The following is a 27,660-nucleotide window of genomic DNA, read 5'->3' as shown; positions in this document are numbered from 1 at the left end:
AGGAAGAAATTTCATCTTTTTGAGATTTTCTAGGGCCAAATTTTCATGTGAACGTTGATAAATACGAGTGCAAAGCGCATTCGAAAAAAATCCACCCAACAAACAAACTCAGCGAAGCACTGTAGACGGGAAACGCGGAAAAATCAAGCGCTGTTTCGTTGGTCGTTCCGATTACCCGATCGTGGTTTTATTGCTGAAGTTGCGGTTTTTGCGAGCGAAGGACCTCAGGGCCCCCGTATTTAAAGTAATTACAATTTTATAAAGCCACCAAAATTGAGAAAATAAGAATCATCAGTGCTGTGTGTGTGTGCGCGGAATTGCGGTTCTTTGATTTTTTTTTTTTACAAGTTGTGCTGTGCGAAAAACAGTAAATTGAAAACGAAACCGAAACAGTTAGAAGGGCACAACTAGGTGAAACATTTATTTTTTGTTTTTGTTAAAATTTTTTTAAATGGTGTACGAAAAATAAGGATTCGAAGGAAACGCAACAAGTTCAAATAAGCAAACACACGCACATACATATACACGCGCAGGCGTCGAGGACTCGGCGATTTTGAGAAGAGGCTGGCAAGACGGAGGCCGAAGCCGACGCTGAAAAGGAATAAGAATAAGAAGCAGAACGGAACAAACAACCACTCGCGTTGTTGTTGTTGGTTCTGCTTTATTTTGTTTTTGCCTTTTGCTTGCGCAGTAATAAAATAAAAATTACAAACACACCGACGTGTGATACGAGTACGACCACCACTAGAGATCGCACACACACACATACAGTGTCACAATCGCGCACAGCAAACGGAACCCCGGCCGAGGGTTGTTGGCGGTGCGAGAGGGACGGCCAGAGGGATCGACCCATCGGTGGAAAGGGACGAAAACAAGAGCGAGCTTATCTCTCTGAGAACGTAGAGACGATAAAAGCAAAGCAAACATCGCGCGCACACACACACTCGAGGCACACATCGGCTGTTGCTGTTTTGGAAAAGAACTAAAAAAAACACGAGGAAAAGGAACAAAGCAAAGTCTTGCCGCTTGTTGCTTCTTTCTCAGCTTCGCATGTGCGTGAAAAAACATCCTGACGCGCACTCACACACTCGCGGGCTGACAAACCGCTCGCGCGCACACATACACACACTTGAACGTACGACGAGCACGTGTAATTTTTGTTTTATCCTCTACCCCTTCCACTCTCCTCTAATTGCACGTTCTCTTTTTCACTCTCCTTTAGCTAATTTTTTTTGCAATGCAATTAACGCGAAACAAATAACACGACAAAGCAAACAACAATTCAAGTGCAAAATATAAATTAATTTGAAAACACAAAGAAATGAATGTATAGAAAAGGCTAAAGAAAAAACAACAAACCAAGATAAAGAATCTTTCTTCTGTCTTGTCCAGTGAAAACAACAAAAACAACAAGCAGCAGCATCAACAATATCAAGCAGAGCAGCAAGCGATAAATAAATCCAAGTTCAAAATCTATCCTGAATTCAACAATAGTAGGAAAAATTACTAAAATGTCTGCGACTATAGTACAGAAATCTACGACAGTTGGAAATTCGCATTATTTCGAGTGCGGCGACATATTCCAAACGGTAAGTCAAAGTTTCATTTTTATCATTTTTATGTTTAATGTATATTCTCCGATCGAAATGTCCCATGGGTTTTCTTGTTTTTGTTTTTGCTCCCTCGCGGTTCGCAATCGTAATATCCATTAAGTTGCCGAGTTCCCATAGGTATGCATTATTTGAGATTTCCCAAAACCCACATTTTACCCCGATCAAGTTCCTAAGGGTCTCTCAGAGTGGTCTTTGTTGCTGCGGTGGAGCTTTCTTAATGAGTCCTGCGGGAATTAGGGTTATTTTAAATCCCAAAAACTGCCCCCATGTTGTGGAAATTTTTATTAAGGGGATATTTTTTGCAATATATGGTTTTTATATTATATTACAGGAAGGATTGGAAGACTTAATCCATTTAATATTTTGGTTATAAATGTTTTTAAAATTATATATAACAGAAATCTTTCTATTTTCTGAATACATCTACACTTTATTTTTATAAATCCTTACTCTATAAATTGGATTTCTAGTTTTGAGCTTACATAAAAATTCACAGATTACATAAAACTAAATGAAAATATTCAAGAACTCGACAACCTAAAAATAAGTCTTTTCTTAATTATGGTTACAAAGTAGAATTCCAACTGAGTGAACAATTTAAATATAAGTTGAAACATGCCTAAACCACATGTTTTTGGGTTATTTATTTTGGGAGTTGCGTTTTTTTTTTCACCATATTTTCTGTAGTTGCATTGCATTTTCCGCAGTTTTTGTTTTTGCGTCGTTAAAGGCAATATTTGGTGTGTATTTATGCATCGTTTGCTGTATTTCGAGTCTTTAGTCTCTCTCAATAACGTGTTTTCCACTCGACCGTTTTAAATTTTGTTGTCCATTTTTCATTTCGATATGTTGTTTATTTCGTTATATTTCCGTTTCGTTACACTCGCACACTGCAGCCAGCAGTTCTTGATGTTGTTTGTTGTTATTCACAATATATTTATTAAAGCTGATTCATAATTATTTCGGTTTGTCAACTCACGAAACCAGAATGAAAAAAAATAAAACACAAAACAATAACGACAGACTGTAAAGTGGACTAAATAATTGTCTGATAAGGATTTTTGTTTTTGTATGATAAGCTTGGTAAGGAGAGAGAAAGAGGTGGGCGGGGCATATCAAGTCTTCTGGACACTTAATTTTGTTTTTTATTAGTACAATACGTAATACTCTTACTGTAATTGTGATTATAAAATTAAATTATATTATATTAGATAGATACTATATTATAGCGGCTATTGTTTTTTTGATAACATCATCTTATAGATTCATTAAATTATATAATAACAGTTTATATATATACATCAAAGGTTTTCGGTTTTAGGTAATGTAAATTAGGATTTCTAAAGTAAAAAATGAGGGTATTAAAATTGCATTTTACACCTAAGCAATTGTTTTTAGTCTTCCCTTCGCTTTAGCCCCTCTGTCTTCCTCCCTCCCCTTGCCCATCATAATAATTTGTAACAATTGGCGTCATCGCAGCAGCATCATTAAAAACAACAGCAGCAGCAGCAACAACAACAACACTCGTGATCATTTATTTTCCGTGTGTTTGTGTGTGTGTGTGCGTGCGGAAAGTTAGTGGCTGCGACGCTGACGCCGACGCCGACGCCGACACCGGCAGCAGCTGTTGATCGACAACAAATTCGATTAAGTCAGTTCCGGGTTTGGTATGGTTTGAATTTTTGTGTTTTTTTTTTTTTTAATATATATATATTTTTTTTAGTGATTTCTGCTGTATATTTTGTTTCTGTTTTTTGTTTCTTGTGTCCGGGATTCAAAGTTGCTCTTAAATGAGCCAAGTTAAGAGCTCTGTCCGCCGCGCTGCTGCTGCGGTTACGTGCAGTTTTTTTTTTCCTCGTCATTAACACGAGAGATGCGGTTGAGTGAGTGAATGAGAGAGCGAGAGAAAGGGGGGGTGTGAGGGAGTATGGGAGGACCAGCTCAAATGACCGTTGCTTTTACAGTAAATACCCCCAAGAATGAACACTGAAAAGGGTGAACATTGCAAAAATAAACTGAAACTGGAATATCAAGTAATATTATAGGAAAAATATGTGGTGGTGAGTCAAGCTAACTAAATAAATCATGTTATATTGCTCTTTACTGTATCCAAGCGTGTTCACTGTTTTTATTTTATTTGTTTTTGGTTTTGATTGTCTTTTTGTTCGTGCCTGTTGGCGAATTTGCGTAAACTAAAATGCAGGGCCAAAGGGTCAAGTAGAACCCAAAAAGAGCAACAAAAAAAGTGAAAATAAAGGAGAAAAACAAACAGCAACAACAACAATAATAACAATAGGGCCAAGGCAGGTTGACGTCCGATAAAGTTGCAAAATACTTTTGTTGTTTTTCCCCACTTTTTTTTTTTAATGAACTTTGCCAGCAGCCGCGTGTTATCGATAATCGGCAACGATTGGCATGGAAAATTCATTGGTTTGGTTTTGTTTTTTGTCATTACACAGCATTTTTATTTATTTTTTTGTCTTTGCAATAGCAACGGCCGAAAGCGAAAGGGCGAACCACAAATGTACACAGATGAGACGCAAAAACACACACTTGCAAAAATCTTATGCACAATAGAAACGACGGCAAATGCAGCAATTTTTTTTGTCCAGGCGACAAAATTGTCGCAATGAAAGCTCACTTTCTGGAAACTTACAATTTCATTTTCTTAAAACCCCCATATTTTGAAGAAATTAGTTGGCAAGAGATTTAGTTTTCGTCATAAAATTTTATTTATTGTTTAATTTATCTATTTCACTACCTTGTTGCACTTTTAGTCGGGTGGACAGAGAGGCAAGCCGGGTAGTGGAGATCAGAGATCGGAGAGTAAAGAGTTGACATATAAACGGGGGCGAAGAGAAGTGGCTGCAACTCTGAAATTCACTTTTTCGCATAAATTTTGTCTCTATTTTCAGCTTCTTTTTCTGGATTTTATTATGAAATTTTACCAAAAAAAAAATTTCTCTGAAATAATAAAAATTAGGGGCTATTAGAAGAAATTAAATGATTATTAATTCAATGTTTTTTATGTCCCATACACAATTTTTTAATTAATTTTCGTAAATGTTTAATCAATTCAAATTTATGGCTGATTTTCACTGTTAATTTGACCTCAACTGTTGCTAAACATGTGCATTTTGTATGCAGTTTTGCCTTCTCTTTGGGTTGCTTGCACTTTTTTTGTTTTTGTTTTTGTTTCCAGTTGTGTTTGCTGCAGGCCGAAAAGTAAAATGTGTAAAAAAATGTGCTTAGTTTGTTATAACGAAATCCTCGGTACGTAATCAGCGGTGTTACGTTTCAGGCCCCCCCTCCCCTTCCATCCACCTCCACCTCCTCCTCTTCGCTCTTCACTGGCCTGGCCCCTTCTCCTTTGCCCCATGCCTTTCTTCTCTCCTGCTGAGCAAGAGACCGACCGGGAGAGCGAAAGACAGGGGCTCACTTACAAGCGACAAACGGCGACTACTTTTTACGAATATAATTCCATTTCCTGCCAAGAGGCGATAACAGCAACAACGTTTGTCGTTTTATTTTGATCTGTGTTTTGTTCATGTCCAAGTCCGTGCATGTGCATGTGCATGTGTGTGCGCTCATGTCCCGACGCCATTGCTGCAAGAAGAAGAGGCAGATCGAAAGGAGAAGGAGTAGGAGGAGAGCGAGTGTTGCGACCGCTACCTACCTAAAAAAAAAAAAAAACGAAATAAAATCAAAAAAGGCAACTCTTCGGTCTTCAATCCTCAATCCACACTCCTCCTTTTCCTTTAACTCTCAACTTCGCCGAACGTCATTTCATTTCGATTCGATCCGACTCGACTCGATTAATATGCGCAGCCCCATCCCATAAAAAAAACCATCGCAATCGCAGGCTCAAGTCGCGTAGTACCTCTCTCACTCCACTTATCGCTCACTCTGCTTCACCCGCACTGGGGCAGCAACCAGTCTGTGAAGACTTCAATTTTAGCCAGATCAAGGCTTTGGAGAAAAAGACTATAGAACACAAAAGTTATCCTTAGTTTATCCCTAAAATTTATTTGTTTTTTTAATGTCTTTTATTTATTATCAATTATATAGAGGCTTAGGGGAAGAATGTTTTAAAAATATATTCATAAATGTAACAAACAAGAACAATGCACCTGCTAGACCCTGCACAGGACTTGGCTAGAAAATGGCTAGATGGTGATCTCTGAATCTCACGCATAGAACTCGCATTACACACACAGACGCACACAGGCACTTAACTCACGCATGAGGACATGGGTTAAAGCAACAATAAGAAAACGGCAATTGCAACAACAAGAACAACACACATTGCCAGCATATTGACTGGCTGACCCTTAAGATACCCTTAGAGTGATCGAGAGGACCAGATGATGGGGGAGGTGGTAAAAGTAAAAGATCGATGGGGGTTGTTAGTGATGTTATGCGATTGAAACCGAGGGATCACAACCCCTGGAAACGTTTTCAGACTAGTTTACTCCATCCAAAAAAAAGAAGAAAAAGTTGAAGGAATAGAATTATTGAATAGGGTCGATGAAAATGTGGTTTATATAATATATATAGGTACCTGTTTTTTCTGGTCCTTTTTAAGAATATATTTTCCATGGTATAAAAAGAAATATAAAAAGAAGTCCCCTGCAGAATGTTAAAAAATAATACTACATATATTGAGGGGCTTGTGCATTTAATTTTATTTTTAGCTACCAATTGTTTGTCATTATTGTTTCTGTAATAATATAATTGTATTCCACAAATATGTTATAACAAAAAATAGAAACCCAAGAGCGAGCTGCTTTTGTGGTTATATCATTGAAATTTCCAAAGTGTTGCGTTTCCTACTAAGTAAATTACCCGTACTTAATTGTTCTTCAATTATTATTTTTTTCTCCCCTTCCGAAATCGAAATGTTGAATAAACTTATTTGCGTGCAGGCGCTACTGACTGACTGCCTATTATTATTATTATTCATATTATTATTGTTGCTGCTGCTGCTCTTATCGTTTAGTTGTAAAAAGTACAAATACAAAACATACACACAAATTAAATATGCCATGTAGCGTATCTGTTTGGTGTACCATGGAGCATTCGCCGCGCGATCTCCCTCTCACCCTTCTGGGCTCCATCCCCACCCACTCTCTCAATCTACCGCTCTCTCGCCTTTGTCGTCGCTTTGCTATCTCTCCCACACCAATGCCTTTGTATGGACGGCTCCCCAATCTTCTGGTCTCTCGCTCTGGCCTGGCTCTGCTAGTTATGAGTTGGTGAGAGAAGGGTAATGGGGGTTAGGAGAGGTGAAGCCGATCGTGGAGAGCCGCAGAGTCAGTCGGCAGAGCTCTAGAGTACGAGAGGGAGCGAGCCAGGCAGGCAGGCGCATTGGGGCAGAGGGAGATGGAGAGCATTGTAGGGGAGAAGACACTTCAAATTCTATTGTCATTGCTCGACGATGTGTTGCTGTTGTATTATTATTATTGTTGCCTGTGTGTTGTTGTAATCTTGAAATTGTCTCGGCTGCGCCGTTGTTGTTGGTATTATTGCTAATGGCCGCTCAATTGAGTGCCAAAGTACATCTATCTGCCGCTCCCCCCTTCCCCTTCGTCCGTGTGTTTATTTGTTTGCATTCTTAAGGCGGTGTGAGCAGGGGAGAAAGGTGGACAGCGTGGGGTAGAGAAGAGGGATGGCAATAAAATTTGCAAGTCGGCATTTAAAATTGATTTCTTGCTTGATTTTTTTCCCCCGATTCTATGAAACTGGAAAATTATTATCTAATAAGAAATTCACCAGAAAAATGCATTTTAATCCCACATGTTGGTGGTATATCATTAATTTGATTAGGTAAAGAAGAAAGGTGACTGATAAATATTACCACTCACATTATTGTGAAAATTGCAATTATTAAAATGTCAAGAATTCCAAGAAAGTGTTAAATTCTCGAATATTTCCCTTATTTCTTGAATTTGAAAAATTCTGGTGGTTCCTTTAATTATAAATTTACTTGATAAGTTGTATTGGAAAATTGTATACTCAATTTCTTATCGAAACAAAATGTTATATTTCTTTTTTATTTTTGAAACTCCCCTTGTTTTTGCTGTGTTCTTGAGCTTCGCCCGCGAAATTCTTAAACGGTTTCGCTCATTAATTTCGTTAATATTTTTCTGTTATGCTGGCGTTTATTTTTCTGGTTTTGCTCTTTGCAGTCTCGGCTTTTCATGCGGGCCACTCCATAAAAAAAAAAACGAAATGAATAACTTGCAACATGTTTTTATTTTGTTGTGTGATTGCCAATCCCAAAACTGAAAACCGAAAACGACGAAATCCACCGAAAAATCCAATCGAATCTATTATATAATGAAGTCGCAGTCGTCGGTTGCTGCTGTCGACGCTGGCAGAGCGGCGTAGAGCCGTTTGTTTAGTAGATTTCCATTCACATTCACTGTCGCTTTTTGATTGCCTGCCTGTTGTTGTTGTTGCTGTTGCTGCTGTTGCTGGTTTTGCTTTTGCGGGTTTTGCCCCGGCAGCGGGCTCTCCATCTCTATCTCCCCCGTCTAGCTGGCTATCTCTGTCTGGCAGCGCTCTGCAACTGGTTTTACAGGACAACAAAAGCAATAATAGCAATAACAGCAGCAACAATCATATGAGCAGTTAACACATGTGAGTTGTTTGTTTTTTTTTTCTCTCTGCTGTGTTCTAAGCAAGCAAGAGCGATATACATACTTACTTATGTACATATTTTAATCACGATTTCGATAGGTTTTGATCTGCGGATTGGAAGAGTGTAAACGAGTGGAAGGGACTGGAAGATAGACCACGTGTTGAACACATTTCCAACATGTTGCTCTCTATCCTGGATCTCTCTCTCTCAGCTCTCTGCCTTATCCCTTGTATTGTTTGCTTCTCTTCATTGCCTTCTTCTTTGGCTTCTTCTTCTTCGTTGTTTTGTTTGTGCGGGTTATCAAATAGACGATAAATTATTGGCCCAGGAAGGGAAGAAGTGAAGGACGGGGAGGAAAAATAACTTGAGAGAAGAAGAAGAGGATAAACCAGTAAAGGGGAATATAGGGATCAATACTTACAAAAAACAACCTGTGGAATGGGGGGGGGGAATCAAAGCAAAGAGAAGATAATAATAAGTGTGGGGGGAAGGAGGAGAGGGTACAAAGCGTGGAAAGATAAAGCCAGGGTTGATTTTGTCGGTTTGTTTTTTTTCGGAAACACACACTATGCTCCCTTTTCACAATCTTCTCACTCCAGCTCATTATCATCAATTCCTTTTGCTTTGTTTCATTATTAATGGGTTCCTTACTTATCATCAAAAAATCCTTTAAAATTAATTAAGACTTTGAATGGAAAATTTAGAGTTTCGATGATAAGAGGTCATATTTTATGATCATTGGATCCATTATTTTAATGGTAGAGATCATATTGTAGCGATCATCATGATGATCCAAAGCCAACTGAGGATTACTAGAACCGTATCATTTCAGTGGCTTATCAAAATCAGTTTTGTTTTGTAAACTTCTGGAAAATTCCGAATGCTCTTGTGGATTTCAAAAGCTCTGATTTCTGTTTCGCGGTGATGATCCTCTTATTATTATTATTTGATATTTGAACTCTAGAATTATACAAAGGTCTTTTTTCTCTCCATTTTCTGCCTATTGTGCAGTTTCTGTTTGTTGTTTATTGTTTCGGTTGGATTCACCCCCCCTTTGCTTTCTGCTCATTTAGCATTTGTTTCTTGAGCTCTGCGTTCTTGCCTTTTGTATATCAGTTGTGCTTTTCGCGCTTATCACCTTTCGAGTGGCAACAAAAACAGCAGCGGGCGAACGAAAGATTATTATTATATGTATGAACTAACTAACCCAATAATAAGTATTCTTATCACATTAAATCACACATGCACATATACACATCGCGCTGTTGTGTCTTTTCCCTCCATTCTATAGCTTTTTTTCTCCTCTCAATCTACACTTTACACTTAAAATGTGTGTTTTTCCTTCGTTTTTTCTTGATTTTTATTTATTTTTTGTTCTTGTTTTTATTTTATTTTTATGATTTACGTGCTTGGCCTGCAATTGAGTGAGAGTGAGGGAAGAGCACATACAAGTGTGCATTCGGGGAGATAGGAGACTTGCACGGGGAATGGGGTAGCTGGGTTAGCGATGGGCATGGAGGGGTTGGTGCGGGTCACTGCCACTGCCATGTGCTCACACAAACACTAAGTGAACACATTTGCCGGGGCGGCGGTGATAAGAGCCCCCAAGAACTTTTCTCCGACTGATAAAGAGAGAGAGAGAGAGAACGGGGGAGAACACACGGCACACAGCAACTGCTTATAGAAATTACTAGGCTTATGTTTATCAGGCTGATGATGATGATGATGATGAAGATGATGATGATGATATTCATAAAATTTCCTATTTAAAACCATGAAAGTCAAAGCACAGTCACACTTGAGCGACTGAGGGTCACACTTGTCTCACGATACTTACTGATCTCTCACTTTTTTACTTTTAAAATTAACATTTAACGTTGTCAGAAATTGTATAAAAAATTGCACTCAGCTTGCTTATTATTTTAGTAATAAATGCCAATGGCATTTGCTTAAACTTGAGAGCTTTTCTTTCTTAATTTCCCTATTATTTATGAAATAGTTTTTCACAATAATTCAGTCGTATAAACTTGTAAACAAAATGACACAAATCAATTTTGAAATGTCTCTGCTCGGCCCTCGAATCAGAGCGGATCGCATTGTTTTGGATCGGATTTAATCGAGTTTCCAGTGGAGTTTTGAGTAGAGTTCTCGGGTCGCCCTCTGGGGATTTATATATGTACATAAGTTTCTTTGTTTTCTTTTTTATGACATCCAAGTCCCTGGTAGCGGGGAAAGGAGGTACTGAACTTTTTGGAAGGAGGGAAGTGTGTTCTCCGATAAGGTTGGACGCCTGGGACAACCTATCGTCCGTCGGAGTCTCGTCGTCATTGTTGTTTTTGATAAGCCCTTGCTAGAAGACCAAACCAACCGATCCAATTCGAACCAAAGTGAACTGAACTGGGAAATAGGAAAATCGGGGGAGCCAGAAGAGGGTTGCTGCAACTCGATTACAGAGGTCACGGCAAGGGCAAAAAGGGTATAGAGAGGGGACTACCTACTGAAAACTATATGTATATATATACATACATACGTACATATATAATTCTTGGGAATTTCATATGCAATCAAATATCTTTCATTGGTCATTCATTTTTTGTTGTGTTGTCTTTTTGTAAACGAGGAAAATCTGGAACTCTTTGGGAAATAGGAAGTTTTATTGAAGTTATCTTATCTATCTTCCTTCAAACTTTTGCAATTTATTGAATTTAACATTATTTAATTTATAAATCTTAACTTGAAATAATAAACGAAGCTAACTTCATGACTGCATATTTTTCTTTAAATTTAAGAAATATTAAAAATAATATTTTAAAATTATTAAATTAAATTAAATTAAATTAAATTATTAAATAATATTAAAAATAATTAATATTGAAAAAAAATTAAATAAATTAAATTCAATTCAATTATTAAATAATATTAAAAATGATTAATATTTTAAATAATAATTTTACACTTTAAAATTTAAAAAGAAGAGACTTACTTCATGTAAACCTATCTTAAACCAAAACAACAATGCAAAACACACCATATGTAATCCAATCCATCGAATACAAAAATGTAATTGGAGAGTTTTGCTGATCGTCAAAGAAAACGCTGAAAATGCATTTCTCTTTTCCTGTAAATCACTTTTTAGAGTTCAAAGCTTTTCTTATTTTTAACTAATGTTTTTTATTTTATTGCATTTGTTATTATTTTTTATTACTTTTTTTTATTTAAGTAGTAAATATGGGAATTCTCCCAGTTTGGAAACAACTGGTAATTTTATTGGGACTTTCCGCCTTACATCTGCCATCTCCTAGCTACATCTCCCTCCCCTTCCACTTGGTCTTGCTCCCATTCGAAAACTCTCCATTTCGATTGCATAACGCGCTCCCTCTCTCTTTATGTATCCAACTGCCGCCTCTCTTGTCTTATGCTTGTGTGCGTGAGGGTCCCCCCATGATCCCGTCTCCAGTCTCTTTGTTTCCTTTCCCTTTTCTTTATTTTTCCACCAATTTGTTTTTGGACTCTGGTTTTACTTAAGCAAAACAAAAACGGCAATTGCAACAGTTTTATGTATAAAAAAAAAAAATTGCAACAGAGGAAGAAAAACCAGCAGAAAATGATTATTACGTTTTATACTGTTTTTATTTTTTAAATATATGAACATCGATTAAAGACGGAACCCTTTTTTGGCTACAAATCAATTTGTTTCTTCTTTTAATTTTTATATTATTATTATTTTTTTTTTAAATTTTGTCTTTGTGTCTGTGCCGGATTTTGTATCTGGTTGTATTTGTTGTTTCTCTTTTTTTTATGGTTGTTGTGCTCCGAATTTAGCAAGGCCAAGTTGTGAAGTTTTCTTTTATTGTGTGTTTATTATGTGATTTTTCGTTGTTGCCAATTATTATTATGTGAGTGCGCCCAGCAGAGCCGGTTCGAAAGAAACAACAACAACAATAACAACTACAACAAATTATGAAACGAAACGAAGAAACAAGAAATACAAAATGAAAGAGGAAGAAACAAACGAGACAAACGACGGACGCGGACGCTTGGCAATGAAACGAAACGAAACGAAACTGGCACGCCAGTTGCGCATGCGTAGTGTCTTCTCTTTCGCTCTTTGGCTCCACTTTGCTTCCTCCTCCTCCTGCCCTTTACACCGCCTCCTTCGCCATGCTGCTGCTGCTGCCCCCCTTAAACACTCTCGCTATCTACGCTTTGTGCGCACGGCGTTCGTTTACCAAATACTGTTAACAGCCGACGAACGGATGGACAATGCGGACGCCGCGAAAATGTGAAATGCTGGCCCATTCGACGACGACGACGACGCGACGGTTCGACCTAGACCTCAATCGATGGATCGTTTGGGTTGCTCGGATCGGCAGGGGGAACCTTATGGGATGGCCCAAAACTCACGACCCAAAAAAAAAAAAACCAATGCTATGAGCTAACAACACACACACACACACACACACACACACATGGACGCATTTCAAGCCAAAAACTTTTGGGATATTATGTAAATTTTAACGCGTGGTTAATGGTTAATAATAATTTAATACCGACAGGTAACCATAGGTATATATGGTTTAGTTTTTGGTATATTGTTTTATAAGGTGTTCCTTAATTACAAACCTCGGATATTACTTATATTTTTTTTGATTTTCTCACCAAAACTTTAGGTATTATGTAAAGTTTAAGATGGTTAATGTTGGGTCCACATGTTTCCTTGATTTAGACACGAATTTAATACTTAATTTGATTTAATTATTAAATTTATTAATCTTGAACTTTTAAGAAAATATAAACAATGTATTTATAGGAATTTTTTGGATTTCCTTATTTATTTAATTATTATTATTTTTAATTAATATGGATTTTTGTCAATTACTGCCTTAAAATATCCATAACAGCCAAAAATGCTTTATATTCAATTCGGAAAGCGGATTTGTGTTAGTTTCAATACGGTTTATAAATCTTCATACTAAGCTAAAGATTTTTTTTAAATTTAATTTTTAGTCAATTTTAATGATGTAACCCCTCATAAATTTTTGTAGAAAATTGAAAATTTTTGTAGAAAATTGAAAATTTTTGTTTTCTCCCAAAGATGTCTAGAAAGATTCGCCCGTTGATGCTGAACAATAATATATATGGTTTATAGGGTGGGAAATGATTCCTTGATTAAGTTTCAAGCTTTTTTCTGATATTATAATACCCTGTAAAAATATAAAAATACCCTTTTATGCAAAACTGCACTCCTTTTTCGTCAAGTGTGCAGCCTAGCACGTTGCTTTGTATGCTTTATCGGGATCTGTAGATCGTGTTGGGGGGCGACAGAGCAGCAGTGTCTGTTCTAGATTGTTTTGTTGTGTATATTCCCTGCCCCATCAATCGATCAAAAGTGGTCAGCAATAAAAAAAAAGAGAAGAAAATAACAAAAAAAAGGAGAACAGAAACGCAATGCAATGCAAAATGCTATGGAAATGGAGATGGAAACGAAATGCAATGAAAAACTCGCATGACAGCGCCGCATGTGTTAATTACCAATTCAAATTTGTCAACAATTAAAATCGATGCGAGACTTTGTTTTATGCCTGAGCCCTCCCTCCCCCATACCCACATCTCCTTGTTCTCTTTTTGCCTTTTTCTTTTACATTTCTTTTAATTTTCCCTTTTTTAAAGGTGAGACACAGAGGTACGTTTTTGATTCCATTTAATTTGATCTGCGCCTTTGGCTTGCTAATCAAATTTCAACAGATCAAAATATAAATATATCTCGATCTCGCACTTTGCATAGAAAATTTCAGGCTTTACCTTGAACTTTTAATTGAACCAAAAAAGAAAAAAAAAAAAAAAGATTCGTGTGTAAATATGGAAATCAGATGCTTATTTTTTGATTTTTATCTCGGCGATTCCATCGATCATTGGGTATCGATCGATGATCATCTCATCCCTAACTAAATATAAATACCTGGCTTTAATTGCTAATGCTATTCCCCCGGGGCGATTAATAGATGCGAATATAAATGTACAATAGCGGTCATTAAGCTAGCAGTGGAAGCAAAAATAAAATTTTTTAAAGATTATAATGATTAAAATATGAAGCAATTTCACAGAAACTTACAATATATATAAACCTCAAATTTACAAGATCATTAAAAGTGATCTTTAAACCTCCTAATATCTTGAATAAAATGTCAAAAGATACACAAAATCAATGCAAAATGACATTATTAATGATTGGTTCAAAAACAAAGACCCAAAATACAAATAAACCGAAAGTTTCAGACCAATCCAAGTGTATTTTTTAGTAAGGAAGTAATTAAATAATTGGGTAAATTACCCTAGTCTACTATTATTGTGACCTTCGCTGTGGGGAGATACATCCAGATATATCTACATATTCAGAGTCACGCCCCCTTTGCCGCCTCCTTCAATGGCCGATCGTGCAGGTTTCGAGTATTATAAATAACACTCAATAATAACTTTGTATTCGTTTTCAATTCGCATATCCAGCTGATTGTATTGGTGTTAGCTCATCGAGGTTATGGATATTGCGTCGTCGTCGACGTCGTCATCGCGCTGTTGTTGCTTTTATTTTGGTTTTTTGGTTTTTGCTGGCTTTATAAAACCAGTTAGTCCAACCGAAAAAAATACAAATAAATAATATGAAAAAGAAAAAAAAAAAAACCAACCAACAACAGCAGGTCTTCAGCATCTCACACACACACCGATGCAGACGGCAAGGTGTATCTGTGTGAACGTGTTTATGAGACACAAACAAGTAACAGCAGCAACAACAACCACCAGCGATCTTACCTAACTAACAGTCGGTGTGAGCCAAGACCTGAAACTCACACACATCTCGACAAAGATATATATATATCTTATATATGTACATCAAGTCTGCATAATACTTACATATGTATAACTTGTTATGTATAAACAAACCTGGTGAGACATAAGCAACCTTTAAAGAACTTCAATATCACAAAACTGTTATATCAATAGGATAACTGACTGTCATACGAAAAGTATGCATGATTATATAGTATCATATATCTGCAAAATATACTTGTAATATATAAACAAACCTGGAGGGATATATATATGTATTTAAGAAACTCTCATACCTGTTATATATCTCAAAACTGTTATATCAATAGACTAATTTTAATACAAAAAGTATGCTCTACAAACTTTAGAGTCTAGAAAAGCTATTTAGAATGAGTCATATCTACTTTTCATATTGTTATTTTAGATTTCGAAGATATAAGTTAAAACTTATTAGAGAATTAGTATAGAAAATATTAAAAAGATAAAACCCACAACTTGAATTTAATAACAATCAAATTAAAATTATATATTTTTTTGTTATAAATAAATAAAACTATAATCTATTATATATATTTTATTATATATTTACTAAAAAATCTTAAATTATTTGCTAGGGAACTTTTAATAAGTTATAAAAACACAAAACCCTCGAGTTGAATATTGATTAATTTAAACAGATTTATTTTTACATGCTTATTTTATTTTATTTTTATTGTCTTTGAACCGGAACTACTGTGGAACTGGTGTGATTCGAAAATTGAAAAGTTTGGCAAAAGTCTTGCCTCAAGGTCCGTCGTAACTCTCATTTCTTCGGTAGGCCCTTCTCTTTCCTCCTCATCATCATCTCCATCGCTTACTCCACCACTCTCTTTCTACGCTCTGCCTCCCCCGCACTATCTCCTTCTCTCTCTCTCGCTCTGTCTGTCTGTTGTCTTAACCCACCGCAACAATGAAACAACCGAAGAAACAAAGAGACCAAAACACATGTGGAAATAAACGATGTGAAGAGGAGGGAGGCGAGAGGCTAGAGTAGTAGAAGACATAGACATAGAAGACGAAGCACACGAAGCATGACTGAAGGAAAAGTAAACTTATTTTCATTTTCAAATGAAAGGGAAATTCTCACCTAGATGAAAGAGAGTGAAGGTAATAGATGATCGCGATGGAAAGAGATGGTCGACGAAGAGCGATGGAAAGAGCTTAATACATAACACACACACACCAACACACAAACAATGATAAACGGGAAAAACAGCAAAAAAAAAAAGCAAATAGCAAAAACAAGCTCAGATCTAGCTTCATGCTTTTGCCACCCCCCCCTCTCCTTCTCCTTTACTGCTTGTTCTTCTTCTTATTCCTTCTTCTTCTCCTAAAATGGGCCTTAGTCTTGTTTTTATACACAAAGAGAGAGAGAGAGAGAGAGGAGAGAAAAGTCTTCAAGTTTAAAAAACACTGGACCCCTCGTCCTTCCTCCCTCCTTTCCATTTCTTCTTCTCTCTTCCTCCGACTCTCTTCCTACTCTTGCATTGGCCCCTTCCCTGGTCCTGCTTGCCCCGTGTTGTCCGCCTCTTTAACAGTCGCTACTCTCCTCCACCCCACATGCAATCCATGGGGCGTTCATGCGAACTCCAATTTGCGAAATCAATTCACGAAAAAAAGGTGACCATGAATTCACTCACTCACCGTTGTCGTCCCCAAAAAACAGCTGTGTAAAATCAAATACCCAACTAATTGACAAACAAATAGTCATACAAGTAGAAAAGGCAACAACAACAAAAAAAGCAAAAAAGTAAAGAAAAAAAAAGTGAAGTGAAGGTTAACTTTATCTGTTGCGGAAGTGGAATTTCTTCACCTCAACTCTATGGCCTTCCATTTTCACTTTCGCAAACCCTTTTTAATATATTTTTTTTCTCTGGATATATATTTTATTTTATTTTTTTATAACTTGTACTATTTTTCACGATTCATTAAGAATTTCTCAGATTTTTGCTACCAATTTAGACATTTTTGTATTTCAAATTACTTAATTTAAGCTATTTTTGTTTATTCCTTGGCTAAAAAACTTAAGAATACCCTCATTCATGTTCAAGGGTGGTCTTTGTATGGTCTCTGTTGCCTATTCATGAAATGATTTTATTTCTTGGCTCAATGTTGAAATCGTAAATTACCAGGAGGCATAAACTTGGGATTTTTTGTTGTTGTTGTATTTTTTTTTTTATGGTACTTGGTTGGTGCAACCCAGAGGCGAAAAGCAAAAGCAAAAGCTTAAGCAGCAGCAACCATATCATCAGATGCCGATGCCGTAAGCGTTGAAGTTGGTCAAAAGCGAAAAAAAAGGAAAAAAGCAGCGCAGCGCCAAAGGTTTGCTAAACTTGTTGCGCCTGCTCGGTCGTTAATGTTTTTATTTTTATCTCCTTTTTTTTTTCTGTATTTTCTCGGCAGCTGTCTGCGCAGAGTTACAGACTGAAATTGAAACTGAAACTGGGAAACCGAAAAGACCAAGAAAACAGGGTTGCCAGGTGGGCCCGTCAATGTCAGCTGACCAATTAATAAATAATGCCATTCAGGAAGTAGCAAAGTCCATAGATTTTGGTTTTTATTGAGAGCAAAACTAGTTGTAGGGTATTTTATTTTTAGTCAGAAACTTGTAAAGCAGTGAAGAATTCATTTCCGACCCTATAAACCATATATATTCTTGATCAGCATCAAAAGCCGCTTCGATCTAGCCATGTTTGGGATGAAAAAAATGTTGAACATTTTTTTGATTTCTTGAAATTTTAAATTAAGTATGCAAAATTTTTAGCCTATTAAAAACTAACATAGAAAAGCTTTCCGAATTGAATTTGATGCATTTTTTGCTTAGTTATGATATTTTTTAATCTTGATTTGTACAAAAAAAATTATTAAATAAAAATATGGATAAATATCTAAACAATATTTTAATTTAATATTTATGATGGACTATAAATATAAATTTGGCTGCCCGAAGTTGGCTTTCTATTTTTATTTGTGTTTATTTTAATTGTAATAAATTTTTATTTTATGTGAACTTTTTTTCATTTCACTAAAGTTTGTTTACTTTCTTCAGTTAGGTTCGTACATATATTCCTTTGAGTTCATTCTGTTCACTGCCGTTTATTTAGTTTATTTCGGGTCTCAAAGTTAACTCTTATTATTTACTTCAGTTAATTTTATTCATAGTAGTTGATTTGCTTAATTTTACTATATTTAATTACGTTTTGTTGATTCAACTAAAATTCCAAACTTGTATATATTTCAACGTTATCTTTATATTCACTCCAAGTGAACTTTCAGGGCTTTTACCTTTGTAAAACATGATTTTGCCATTGAACAATGGACTTTATATTTCACTAATTGCTTTCGGCAATCGTCTAAACATTATTTAATTCATTTTAAACGCAAATATGCCATAATTTAATAGACCAACTCATTATGGGAGATGTGACAAAAAAAAAATCAAGACCCAACGATGCCAAAAGTGTCGACTGATAAGATAAGACAGCGATCCACACAGCAGCAGCAACAAACTGCGGCAATGGGAATGGGAATGGGAATGTGGCTTCTAAACTGATTGGGCAGGCAAATTAATTAATTGAACATTTAAATTGTTTTGTTTCGTTTCATTCTCATGAATATTTTTTCAAGGAATAGTCTCTCTGTGTGTGTGTGTTTGTTTGTTTGTTGTTGAAATCGGGGCGAAGATAACCCAAATGAAGTGCACATATAGTATGCACATACATCTGTGTCGAGTATATAAATATTTATTTGTTATGTGCCTCATCTGTCTGGCTTTATTTTTTATTTGACCCTCCCCTCCCCTCCCCACCACGACCGACATCTCATCTCCCATATACATATACCCCTCCCTAGAGATAACGAGCTCTCTAAGTGGCCTGTATACAGAGCACCGAGTGTAATCTTACTTATACAACGGTGCTACTTCCGAAAGTTGAACTTTTGAAACCTTATAAAACACAGTCTCTGAATACTAAAATTATAGAAATTATTGCTTCGGAATTGATTCTAGCTGCTTTATTGAAGTACTAATAATACACTCAAAAGTGGTATTGAAATTTAAATATTTAAAAAATTAAAGATAAGCCAAAAATCGCCCCTTATAATTTTTTTTAAAACTTGGTTATTGTTTTTAATAAATTTTGGCAAAAAATCGTATTTTAAAAATTCCATAATTAAGCAAAAAATGCATTAATTTTATTTCGAAAAGCAGCTTTGAATTAGTTTTTATAAGAATAACAAATCTGCTTACTAAATTTAATTTAATTATTTAGCTAGAATTTTATAGTATTAAAAAAATAAATAAATAAAACTTAAAAATTCCATAACTAAGCAAAAAATACATTAAATTCAATTCGGAAAGCGGATTTGTGTTTGTTTTTATACGTTTTACAAATCGGTATACTTAGTTTAAAATTTTTTGAATTTCATTTTTTAGCCGATTTTAGACAATTTTAATGATGTAACCCCTTATCAATTTTTGAGAAAAATTGAAAATTTTTTGTTTTCTCCGGACTTGTCTGGAAAAATTCTTCTGGTTATGCTGATCAAGAATATATATGGTTTATGGGGTCGGAAATAATTCCTTCATAAAGTTTCAAGCCTTTTTCTGAAATTATAATACCCTCACAGGATAAAAAAAAACACATTTTATATTAGTTTTAAGATTTATTTATTTTGTAATTTATTTATTTATTTAATTTATTTATTTTTACTTTATTTTTTATTTCCTCTTTATTTAATATTTTTTTATTTCTATTTTATTAAATATTTTTTAATTTAATTATAATTTTTTTATTTTGTTATTTTTTTATATTTTATGTGTTTCTTATTTTATTTGTTTTTTTTTTTTTAAATTGTAATTATTATTTTTATTTGTTTTGTTTTTTAAAATAATTATTATTATTTTAGTTGTTCATTTTATTATAATTTTATTTACTTTTTTATTTATTTTATTGTCTTATTTATTTATTTTATAGTGTCTTATTTATTTATTTATTTCATTAATGTTTTTTTATTTTTTTTTTTATTTTTTTTTTTTATTTTATAAATTCATTTATTTATATATTTTTTTTATTATTTACCTGTTTAAATTGATTGTTTAATTTCAAATGGCTTGGCAACCCTGCTTCCTTCTTGTTTTTTCCCCTTGCCTTTGCGCATGCGCCACCTTCTCTGGCCATCTCGCTCGCACCCTCGTCGCTGCTCTGCCTCTGTTTCTTTATTTTTTTTTTCCTTTTTCTTTCCCACTCGCGTGTTGAGCAAGCCGCCAACTGGTTTTGTTTTTGTTGTCTGCGGTTTTGCGTGGTTTTGGGGAGTGGGCATTACGCGGGGGGAGGCTGGTGAAGTGGTTGATTACTTGGTGTGCGTGTGTGTGTGTGTGAGTGTCTGTTCCCCCCGAAGTCTTTTTCAGATTTTTGTTGGTTGTTTTTTTTTTTTTTTTATTTTCCCAACGAGCAGCTCCGGCTTTTTGTGTGTTGTTGTTGGCTTGAACTTGAGCTCTATACATATGTAATTGGTATATTGTTGTTGTTATTGTTATTGTTGTTGTTAGTTTTTGGCCACGCTCGATGGAGTGAGTTAAGAGAGTGTCTGCGTCTGCGTCTGTGTTTGTGTTAACTGGTTGCATAACATGTTACAGCATCGCACGAACAAAAAAAAAAAAGTGAACAAGCCAAGTATGTAAGTCGGACGTTGCGTTCCCAAAAAAAAAAAGAAAAGAAAGAAAAAAGGTTAAAAAAATCGGAAAAGAAACAAAACCGAACCCAGCGATGACGACATGGAAAATAAAAGGGGGGCTTGCAGCCAAGCGGGATTAAATTATTGCTTAAATAGGGCCAAGATTGGGCCTAAATTAAGGTTAAAATGGGAATGAAGGGCGGGGGACTGGCTAAGAGCTTTAAATAGGGCTAAAATAGGGTTTACTTGGATCTTAAATGAGGCTTAAATAGATCCAAGAATAAGACTTGAATAGGGTCTAAAATGGGGTTGAAAAGGCTCTGGCTTAGAGCTTAAATAGGGCTAATTTGAAGCTAATATTAGAGCTTAATTTGTAGTTTAAATATAACCAAGATCTGGCCTAAATTGGGGATAAAATATACCCAAGATCTGGCCTAAATTGGGGCTAAGATATACCCAAGATTTGGCCTAAATTGGGGCTAAAATATACCCCAGATCTGGCCTAAATTGGGGCTAGACTAAGTTAAGAGAACTTAGAGCTTAAATAGTGTTTTAATATGGCTTACTTAGCTCATAAAATTGGTCTTAATTTGTCGCTTAAATATATACCCAAGATTTAGCCTAAATTGAGGCTAAAATAGGTATTACTTTGAACTTAAAATTGGGCTTAAATTGTAGCTTAAATAGAGCTAGGAATAGGGTTTAAATTATAGCCTAAATAGAGCTAAGAATAGAGTTTATTTGGGGGCTTTATAGGTCAAAGGGGGCCAAGTCACAATGAAAATATGTCAAAAATAATACGTAAATACCAGAAATAAAAATTTTTTAACCTTTTAGAATTTTAACCTAGATTGTTTTTGTTTGAAAAAATCTTCAGCAGAAACTAGGATTTTGTTAAAAAAAAGCGATAATCAACACTAAAAGATAAAGAAAATAGTAGACTTTCCATATTCTTAAATAGCCCAAAATATATATAAAATATATTTATATAAATAATAATAAAATATATATAAATATATAATATATATTTATTAATAAAATAATATATAAATATATAATTAAAATAAATAAAATAAATAATAAATAAAATAAATAATAAATAAAATAAATAATAAATAAAATAAATAGTAAATAAAATAAATAATAAATTAAATAAATAGTAAATAAAATAAATAACAAATAAAATAAAAATAAAGCAAAATAAACCAGAACTGGCTAAATCGATTCGCCTGATAAGGTTTAGGTCCAGGTTATGTCTCCACAGAATCTCTCCAAAAACCTTTAATGAAAACAAATGTGGTTTCTTCCAGAGCCTCTTGTCCTATTCCTTTCTTTGTTAGTCTGAGAAATAATAACATTTAAATAATCATAATAATAATAACAAAAAAAATCATTTTGCAATAAACCCAACTCGGTATCTTCTCTCTCTCTCCCTCTCTGCGTTGGGTTTTTCTGTATTTCTTTTTGTTTTCCACTTATAGGTCAAGTTAAAAGTAAAAGTACGCTCGGCTTGGCTTTGCCTTTTGCTTATACTTTGCCTTTTGCCTTTGCCTTTGTGTTTTATGCTTTTCCCCCCCTCCTTCACTTATTCCCTCCGTTTTTGGCTTTGTTTTGTTGTCTTTTTTTTTATGGTTTTGAATTTTTGCGAAATATATATTCGCCACGTTACGTATACGCCCGAGCGACCAAAAAATTGATTTTTGCATTTTTTCCGTCTTTCTTTGCATTCACAGGTGGCCAGCGATCGTGATCGCGAACATCTCCAGCAGCAACAGCAGCAGCAAGTGGAGCTTGTCCTGGACAGGAGCAACATGGAGCAGCAGCACCAGCAGCAGCATCGCCTGCATGGCGCCCTCACACGCACCATTTCACAGCCGGCCCAGCGCCAGCAACAGCAGCAGCTGATGCAGCAGCAACAGCCAGTGTCCAATCTGGTGACCATCATCGAGAATCTGGGCAACATGAACCTGCACCGCAAGCTAGAGCGCACACAGTCGGAGCCACTGCCGCAGCAGCCCATGAATACATCCAGGTAAGGCAGCTCTTTATACTCTTTTTATTGAAAAAAAACTTGACTTAAATATCCATTATTCCTGACAGATACAAGACGGAGCTATGCCGCCCCTTTGAGGAGGCCGGCGAGTGCAAGTACGGGGAGAAGTGCCAGTTTGCTCATGGCTACCATGAGCTGCGCAATCTGCAGCGTCATCCCAAGTACAAGACCGAGTACTGTCGCACCTTTCACAGTGTGGGCTTCTGCCCCTATGGGCCACGTTGCCATTTTGTTCACAATGCGGACGAGGCAAGGGCCCAGCAGGCAGCCCAGGCAGCCAAGTCGTCGTCGTCGTCGTCGTCATCGTCGTCGTCCTCGTCCTCGTCCCAGTCGCAGCAGCAGCAACAGTCACAGTCACAGTCGCAGTCGCAGATTTTCTCCTCAAAGAACAGTCAGAGCCAAGGTAACAGCAACATCAGTAGCAACAGCAGCAGCAGCAACAACAGCAGCAGCAGTCAGTTCTTCCTGCCGCTAAGCCCACCGCTAAGCATGAGCACCGGCTCTGATAGGGAATCACCCACTGGATCTCTGTCGATGAGCCCCGCCAATTCGCTGACCAGCTTCCCCTTCCACGAGGCCATGTCGCTGCAGCATCATCGCATGGCTCTGGCCCACGGCAATGGTGGTGGGGCTAGCAATAGTTCCGCCTCATCCACATCCTCGGCCTCGGGTCTGGGTCTGGGCATGGTCATGGGTCTGGGACAAAGCTTGGGACAAGCCACGCCCCCAGAGTCACCTAATGTGCCCATTTCGCCAGTGCATACACCGCCGCCATACGATGTGGAGGCCACCAACAACGGCAAGCAGTTGCTCCAGAAGAGCGTCAGCACACCGATGCAGCAGGAGGAGTCACAGACGCAGCCCAGGCTGCCGGTCTTTAATCGATTGAGCTCGGCGGTGGAGGTATTCCAGCATCAGTCCAATTTGGGGCTTTAAAGGAGCAACGAGAAGAACTCAAACATCCTTTTCCTTCCACAAAAACCCGCATCCCTCCATTGAGAAAAGAAAAGAAAAGCAAACCCACAAAGTTAGCAGCATCCTTTGACAACAACAAAATCTCAGCAAGAACGACAACAACGACAATGGACAACAACAACAACAACTGATGGGAAATGTAAGCAAAAACCCCAAAACTGGAACCCTGGAAGGCTGGAACTCTTGGCTTTTATGTAAATTCATCCAACGGAAGCTGGTAACTCCATATAAGTGTTTTTAAGCCGATTTTTCTCAAGCTGTGACAGTTTATAGCCGTCTATCGTTATTTATTTAAATGAAAGGACAACAACTGGGACGGAAAACAAGACGAGAAACGAACGGAAACGGAACTGAAACGGAAACAGAAACTGAAACAGAACTATTACAGAAACTGAAACGGAAACAGAACTGAAACAAACAGAAACTGAAACGGAAACAGAACTGAAACAAACAGTAACTGAAACGGAAACAGAAACTGATCTAAAACAGAAACGGAAACAGACACATAAATAGACGCAACAAAAGGACGAACGGAGATTAGATAGATGTTAGATACGTAAATGACAAAAACAAAACAAAACAAAAACAATCCATATGCAAACGATGATCTTAAACTATATATGTTAAAAAACAAACAAAAAAACAACAACAACAAACCCTTAAGCGATAAACGTAGCATTCTAAAACGGAACGAAGACAAAAACTAGTTGGAAATCCTTAGAGAAAATGATTTTAAAGCAATGATATAATAACGTTTTGCTCAAAAATTTATAAAAACTTGAAAAAAAAAACACTCAATCGTTCCTGCATTTATAAAGGTATCAGAGAAGCCCTTGTTCAATTTTTAACGATATATACACATATATATTTATAAAGATATATATATATGTGATTTTGGATTAGAGATTAGAGAGAATGTGTCTTCCAAGTCAAAGTTTTAAATCAATTCATTTGGACGGGCAGAGACCAAGGAAAATCCTTTTAATTTATTTACATTTTTTTTTTGCGCTAAATTTTATGTAATAGAGAGAGAGAGAGAGAGAGAGAGTTGCTGTACATATATTCTTGTATAAATTATATATATATATATTTAAACCATTTACCAATTACAATTGCAATGATCTTGGATGAATATTATATGATTATTGATGATATACCTCAGCCACAAATCACAACAACAATAACTAAACGAAACGACGAAAAAAAAGGAGACAAAATAACTAAACAAGACAAAAGCAAAGGAGTAAACGAAGAGAAGGTTAATTGAATTTGATGAATTATAATTTTTGTTTGCATTTCAAGAAGAAAATCGAATCAAGAAACGCCGATTCGACTCAACATAATTTATTTTTCCCCCCATATCTATTCTATATAATACTTTATATATGCCAATTAATGTTAATAATTTATGAAAAAAAAAAAAACACACACACAACGAACTCAGACACACACCCACACATATTTTGACCATTGATAATTTTATGTTTTTTATATATATATACAAATATTGGTATAACGCGACACACATACACACACACACACAGAAATTCATTTTGTTTATTTTATATATGCATTATAAATAATATATATATATATTTCTATATATATATATTATAATTATTATTATTATTATTTTGTATTTTTATTTAATTTATTTTACACAAAACCTCTTTTTGATTTCTTCTTACTTTTTTTATATTGGGTGCGCAGTTATATAATTTTTAGTGTTATTTTGAGAAAGAGGAAGCCCTTAATTTATATATATTTAAATATATATAATTAATTAATTATTGAAGTGTAAAAACTAAGTAAAAAACGAGAAACAAAAACAAAGCAAAAGGAAAACAAAAAAAAAATGATGTAAACCTATTTAAATTATTATTTACATAGGGAAAAGCGCAACGATTGTCAATCTTTGTTTACTTTTTTTGTGCGGGGAAAAAGCCCAAGAAAATGTAGTCTTACAATTGTAGAATTAATTTGAAAATATACACACACACTATAAACTATATATATATACATGTTAAATGCAAAGTGCAAATGCAAATGTAAATGCGCGCCAACCACTTAAGGGAAATTGTTTAAATTATGTTTGTATCTTTCCCATAAAAATTGAGACCTTTGCTTGTTCAAATAATTTATAAAGGTTGCTAAAAAAACAAAAACAAATCAAATCAAATCCGACTAAATCAAATATTTAACTACTGCTATTTATTACGTTTCACATATTTATGATCTATGATGCATCATGACTCTTGTTCAAACAAAACAAAAAGAAAAATACGAAAAAAAAAGAAAAGGAAAACTGAAACTGAGGAGGAGGTTCAATAATTCTCAAAGTGCCTTATCATTAATATATATATATATTTTATATAAATTATACACTATATTACACACAAATTATGTTTTAGAGTCTTGTGCAAATCAATGGAAAAAGGAAAACGAAACGAAAACAAAAGAGGAAAATGGAAGAAAGCGTAGAAAGAGATGCATATTCATTAATTTATTATTATTTGTAATTGAACAATCTATTTTTATATATATGATATACATATTTTACCTTCAATTTTCGATTCGATTCTACACTCGCCTCGTCCTACCCTCACTTGTTTTTTTTTTCTCGTACGAATCACAACAATTGATGCAGAGTGTTACGGCAGCGTGCAAAGGATTAATTACACTATTTAATGCTTACTATATATATATTTAAACATACTTTTTATGCATACTTTATATATATTTTACTGTTTTTTTTTCCCCAAACTTGAACTTAAATCGCTAGCTTTTGGTTATCATCAAAATGATTAATATATATATATTTTTTTGTGTGTAAACATGTTCTTCCCCCTTTGTACAACAAAAAGAAACGCAAAAGCAAAAACTACAACTAAAGCTAAAACTTGTAACCAAAAGTCAAGTCGTCTTCCTCCTAAAAATGCACAAAATGCAATGAAACTAAATGTGAACCGATATGATTGATCGATCGATAATTAAAACGAAATAAGAAAGAACAAGAATTGCAATTGCCAGTTGAATTATACACTATTTATACATATATACATATATATATATATTTATATAATAATAATAATACTTTGTTCGTTATTTATATAACCATATACACCATAATTTTCATAGATTTCCCCAACAAAACAAAACAAAACAACGAAAAAGACAACAAGTGAACACAACAACACAACTGTATATGAATTTTGTTAATGCTGAAAACATGCCTATATATTTATGCTTCCATTTTGCAACACTATTGTGCGTATTTTTATATAGTTAATTAAAGACGTGAAGTGAAAAACAATTTAGTTTATGGCGAATTTTAAGTTTAAATAGCAATTAGACAAAACAAACGTTACAAAATAAATGAAAGAAATAAACACAAGCCCACGTATTGTTATTATTATTCTTTTTTCAGCAGCAAGGTCTTTTGCGGGGGTTTCCGCGTGGTTTTGGGTAGGTATTTGGGTATTTTTAAGTTTTTACAGCAAGCCAATAGAGCAAATTAGCATCTCTGGCTGCATTACGATGCCATTTTCCCCTAATAATGCAAAATAGCTAGATGAGCATCACTGGCAGTTAGTGCGATGCAATTTTATTGAAAAATAGCTCATAACTCGGCCAAAAACGCATGAAATTCAATTCGGAAAGCTGTTCTGAGTTGCCCTTTCTAAGCTTAACAAAACTGCATACTCAGTTTTGCTAAAATACTTACCTATAATTTATAAAAAATATCAACAAAAAATTAGAAAAACCCTCATAACTCGGCCAAAAACGCATGAAATTCAATTCGGAAAACTGTTCTGAGTTGCCCTTTCTAAGCTTAA

General features: G+C 35.3%; 1 protein-coding gene across 2 annotated transcripts; it reads left to right on the top strand.

Moving 5' to 3' along the window:
* Positions 1-68: 68 nt before the first annotated feature.
* On the top strand, positions 69-27,218 carry Tis11 (Tis11 zinc finger protein). 2 transcript variants are annotated; one of them, XM_070288026.1, is made up of 4 exons: positions 69-244; positions 1,393-1,589; positions 22,530-22,828; positions 22,897-27,218. In XM_070288026.1, the coding sequence occupies exons 2-4, from the start codon at positions 1,512-1,514 to the stop codon at positions 23,783-23,785; spliced, it is 1,266 nt and encodes a 421-aa protein (XP_070144127.1). In that variant the 5' UTR covers positions 69-244; positions 1,393-1,511; the 3' UTR covers positions 23,786-27,218. The 2 variants fall into 2 exon arrangements, with proteins under 2 accessions (XP_070144127.1, XP_017030802.1); XM_017175313.3 differs by having other exon boundaries at positions 1,223-1,589.
* The last annotated feature ends 442 nt before the right edge of the window (positions 27,219-27,660 follow it).

This window comes from Drosophila kikkawai, chromosome X (genome assembly GCF_030179895.1).
Source record: "Drosophila kikkawai strain 14028-0561.14 chromosome X, DkikHiC1v2, whole genome shotgun sequence".
NCBI lineage: Eukaryota > Metazoa > Arthropoda > Insecta > Diptera > Drosophilidae > Drosophila > Drosophila kikkawai.
The sequence above is the reverse complement of the archived record's forward strand: the minus strand, read 5'-3'. Positions and strand labels throughout refer to the sequence as shown.

What these genes read in the sequence shown, in the direction of transcription:
- Tis11 (XM_070288026.1), top strand. Translation starts at nt 1,512, where the DNA reads ATGTCTGCGACTATAGTACAGAAATCTACGACAGTTGGAAATTCGCAT. An exon ending in GCGGCGACATATTCCAAACG is followed by an intron (nt 1,590 to 22,529) that starts GTAAGTCAAAGT and finishes TTGCATTCACAG; the next exon opens with GTGGCCAGCGATCGTGATCG. An exon ending in CAGCCCATGAATACATCCAG is followed by an intron (nt 22,829 to 22,896) that starts GTAAGGCAGCTC and finishes TATTCCTGACAG; the next exon opens with ATACAAGACGGAGCTATGCC.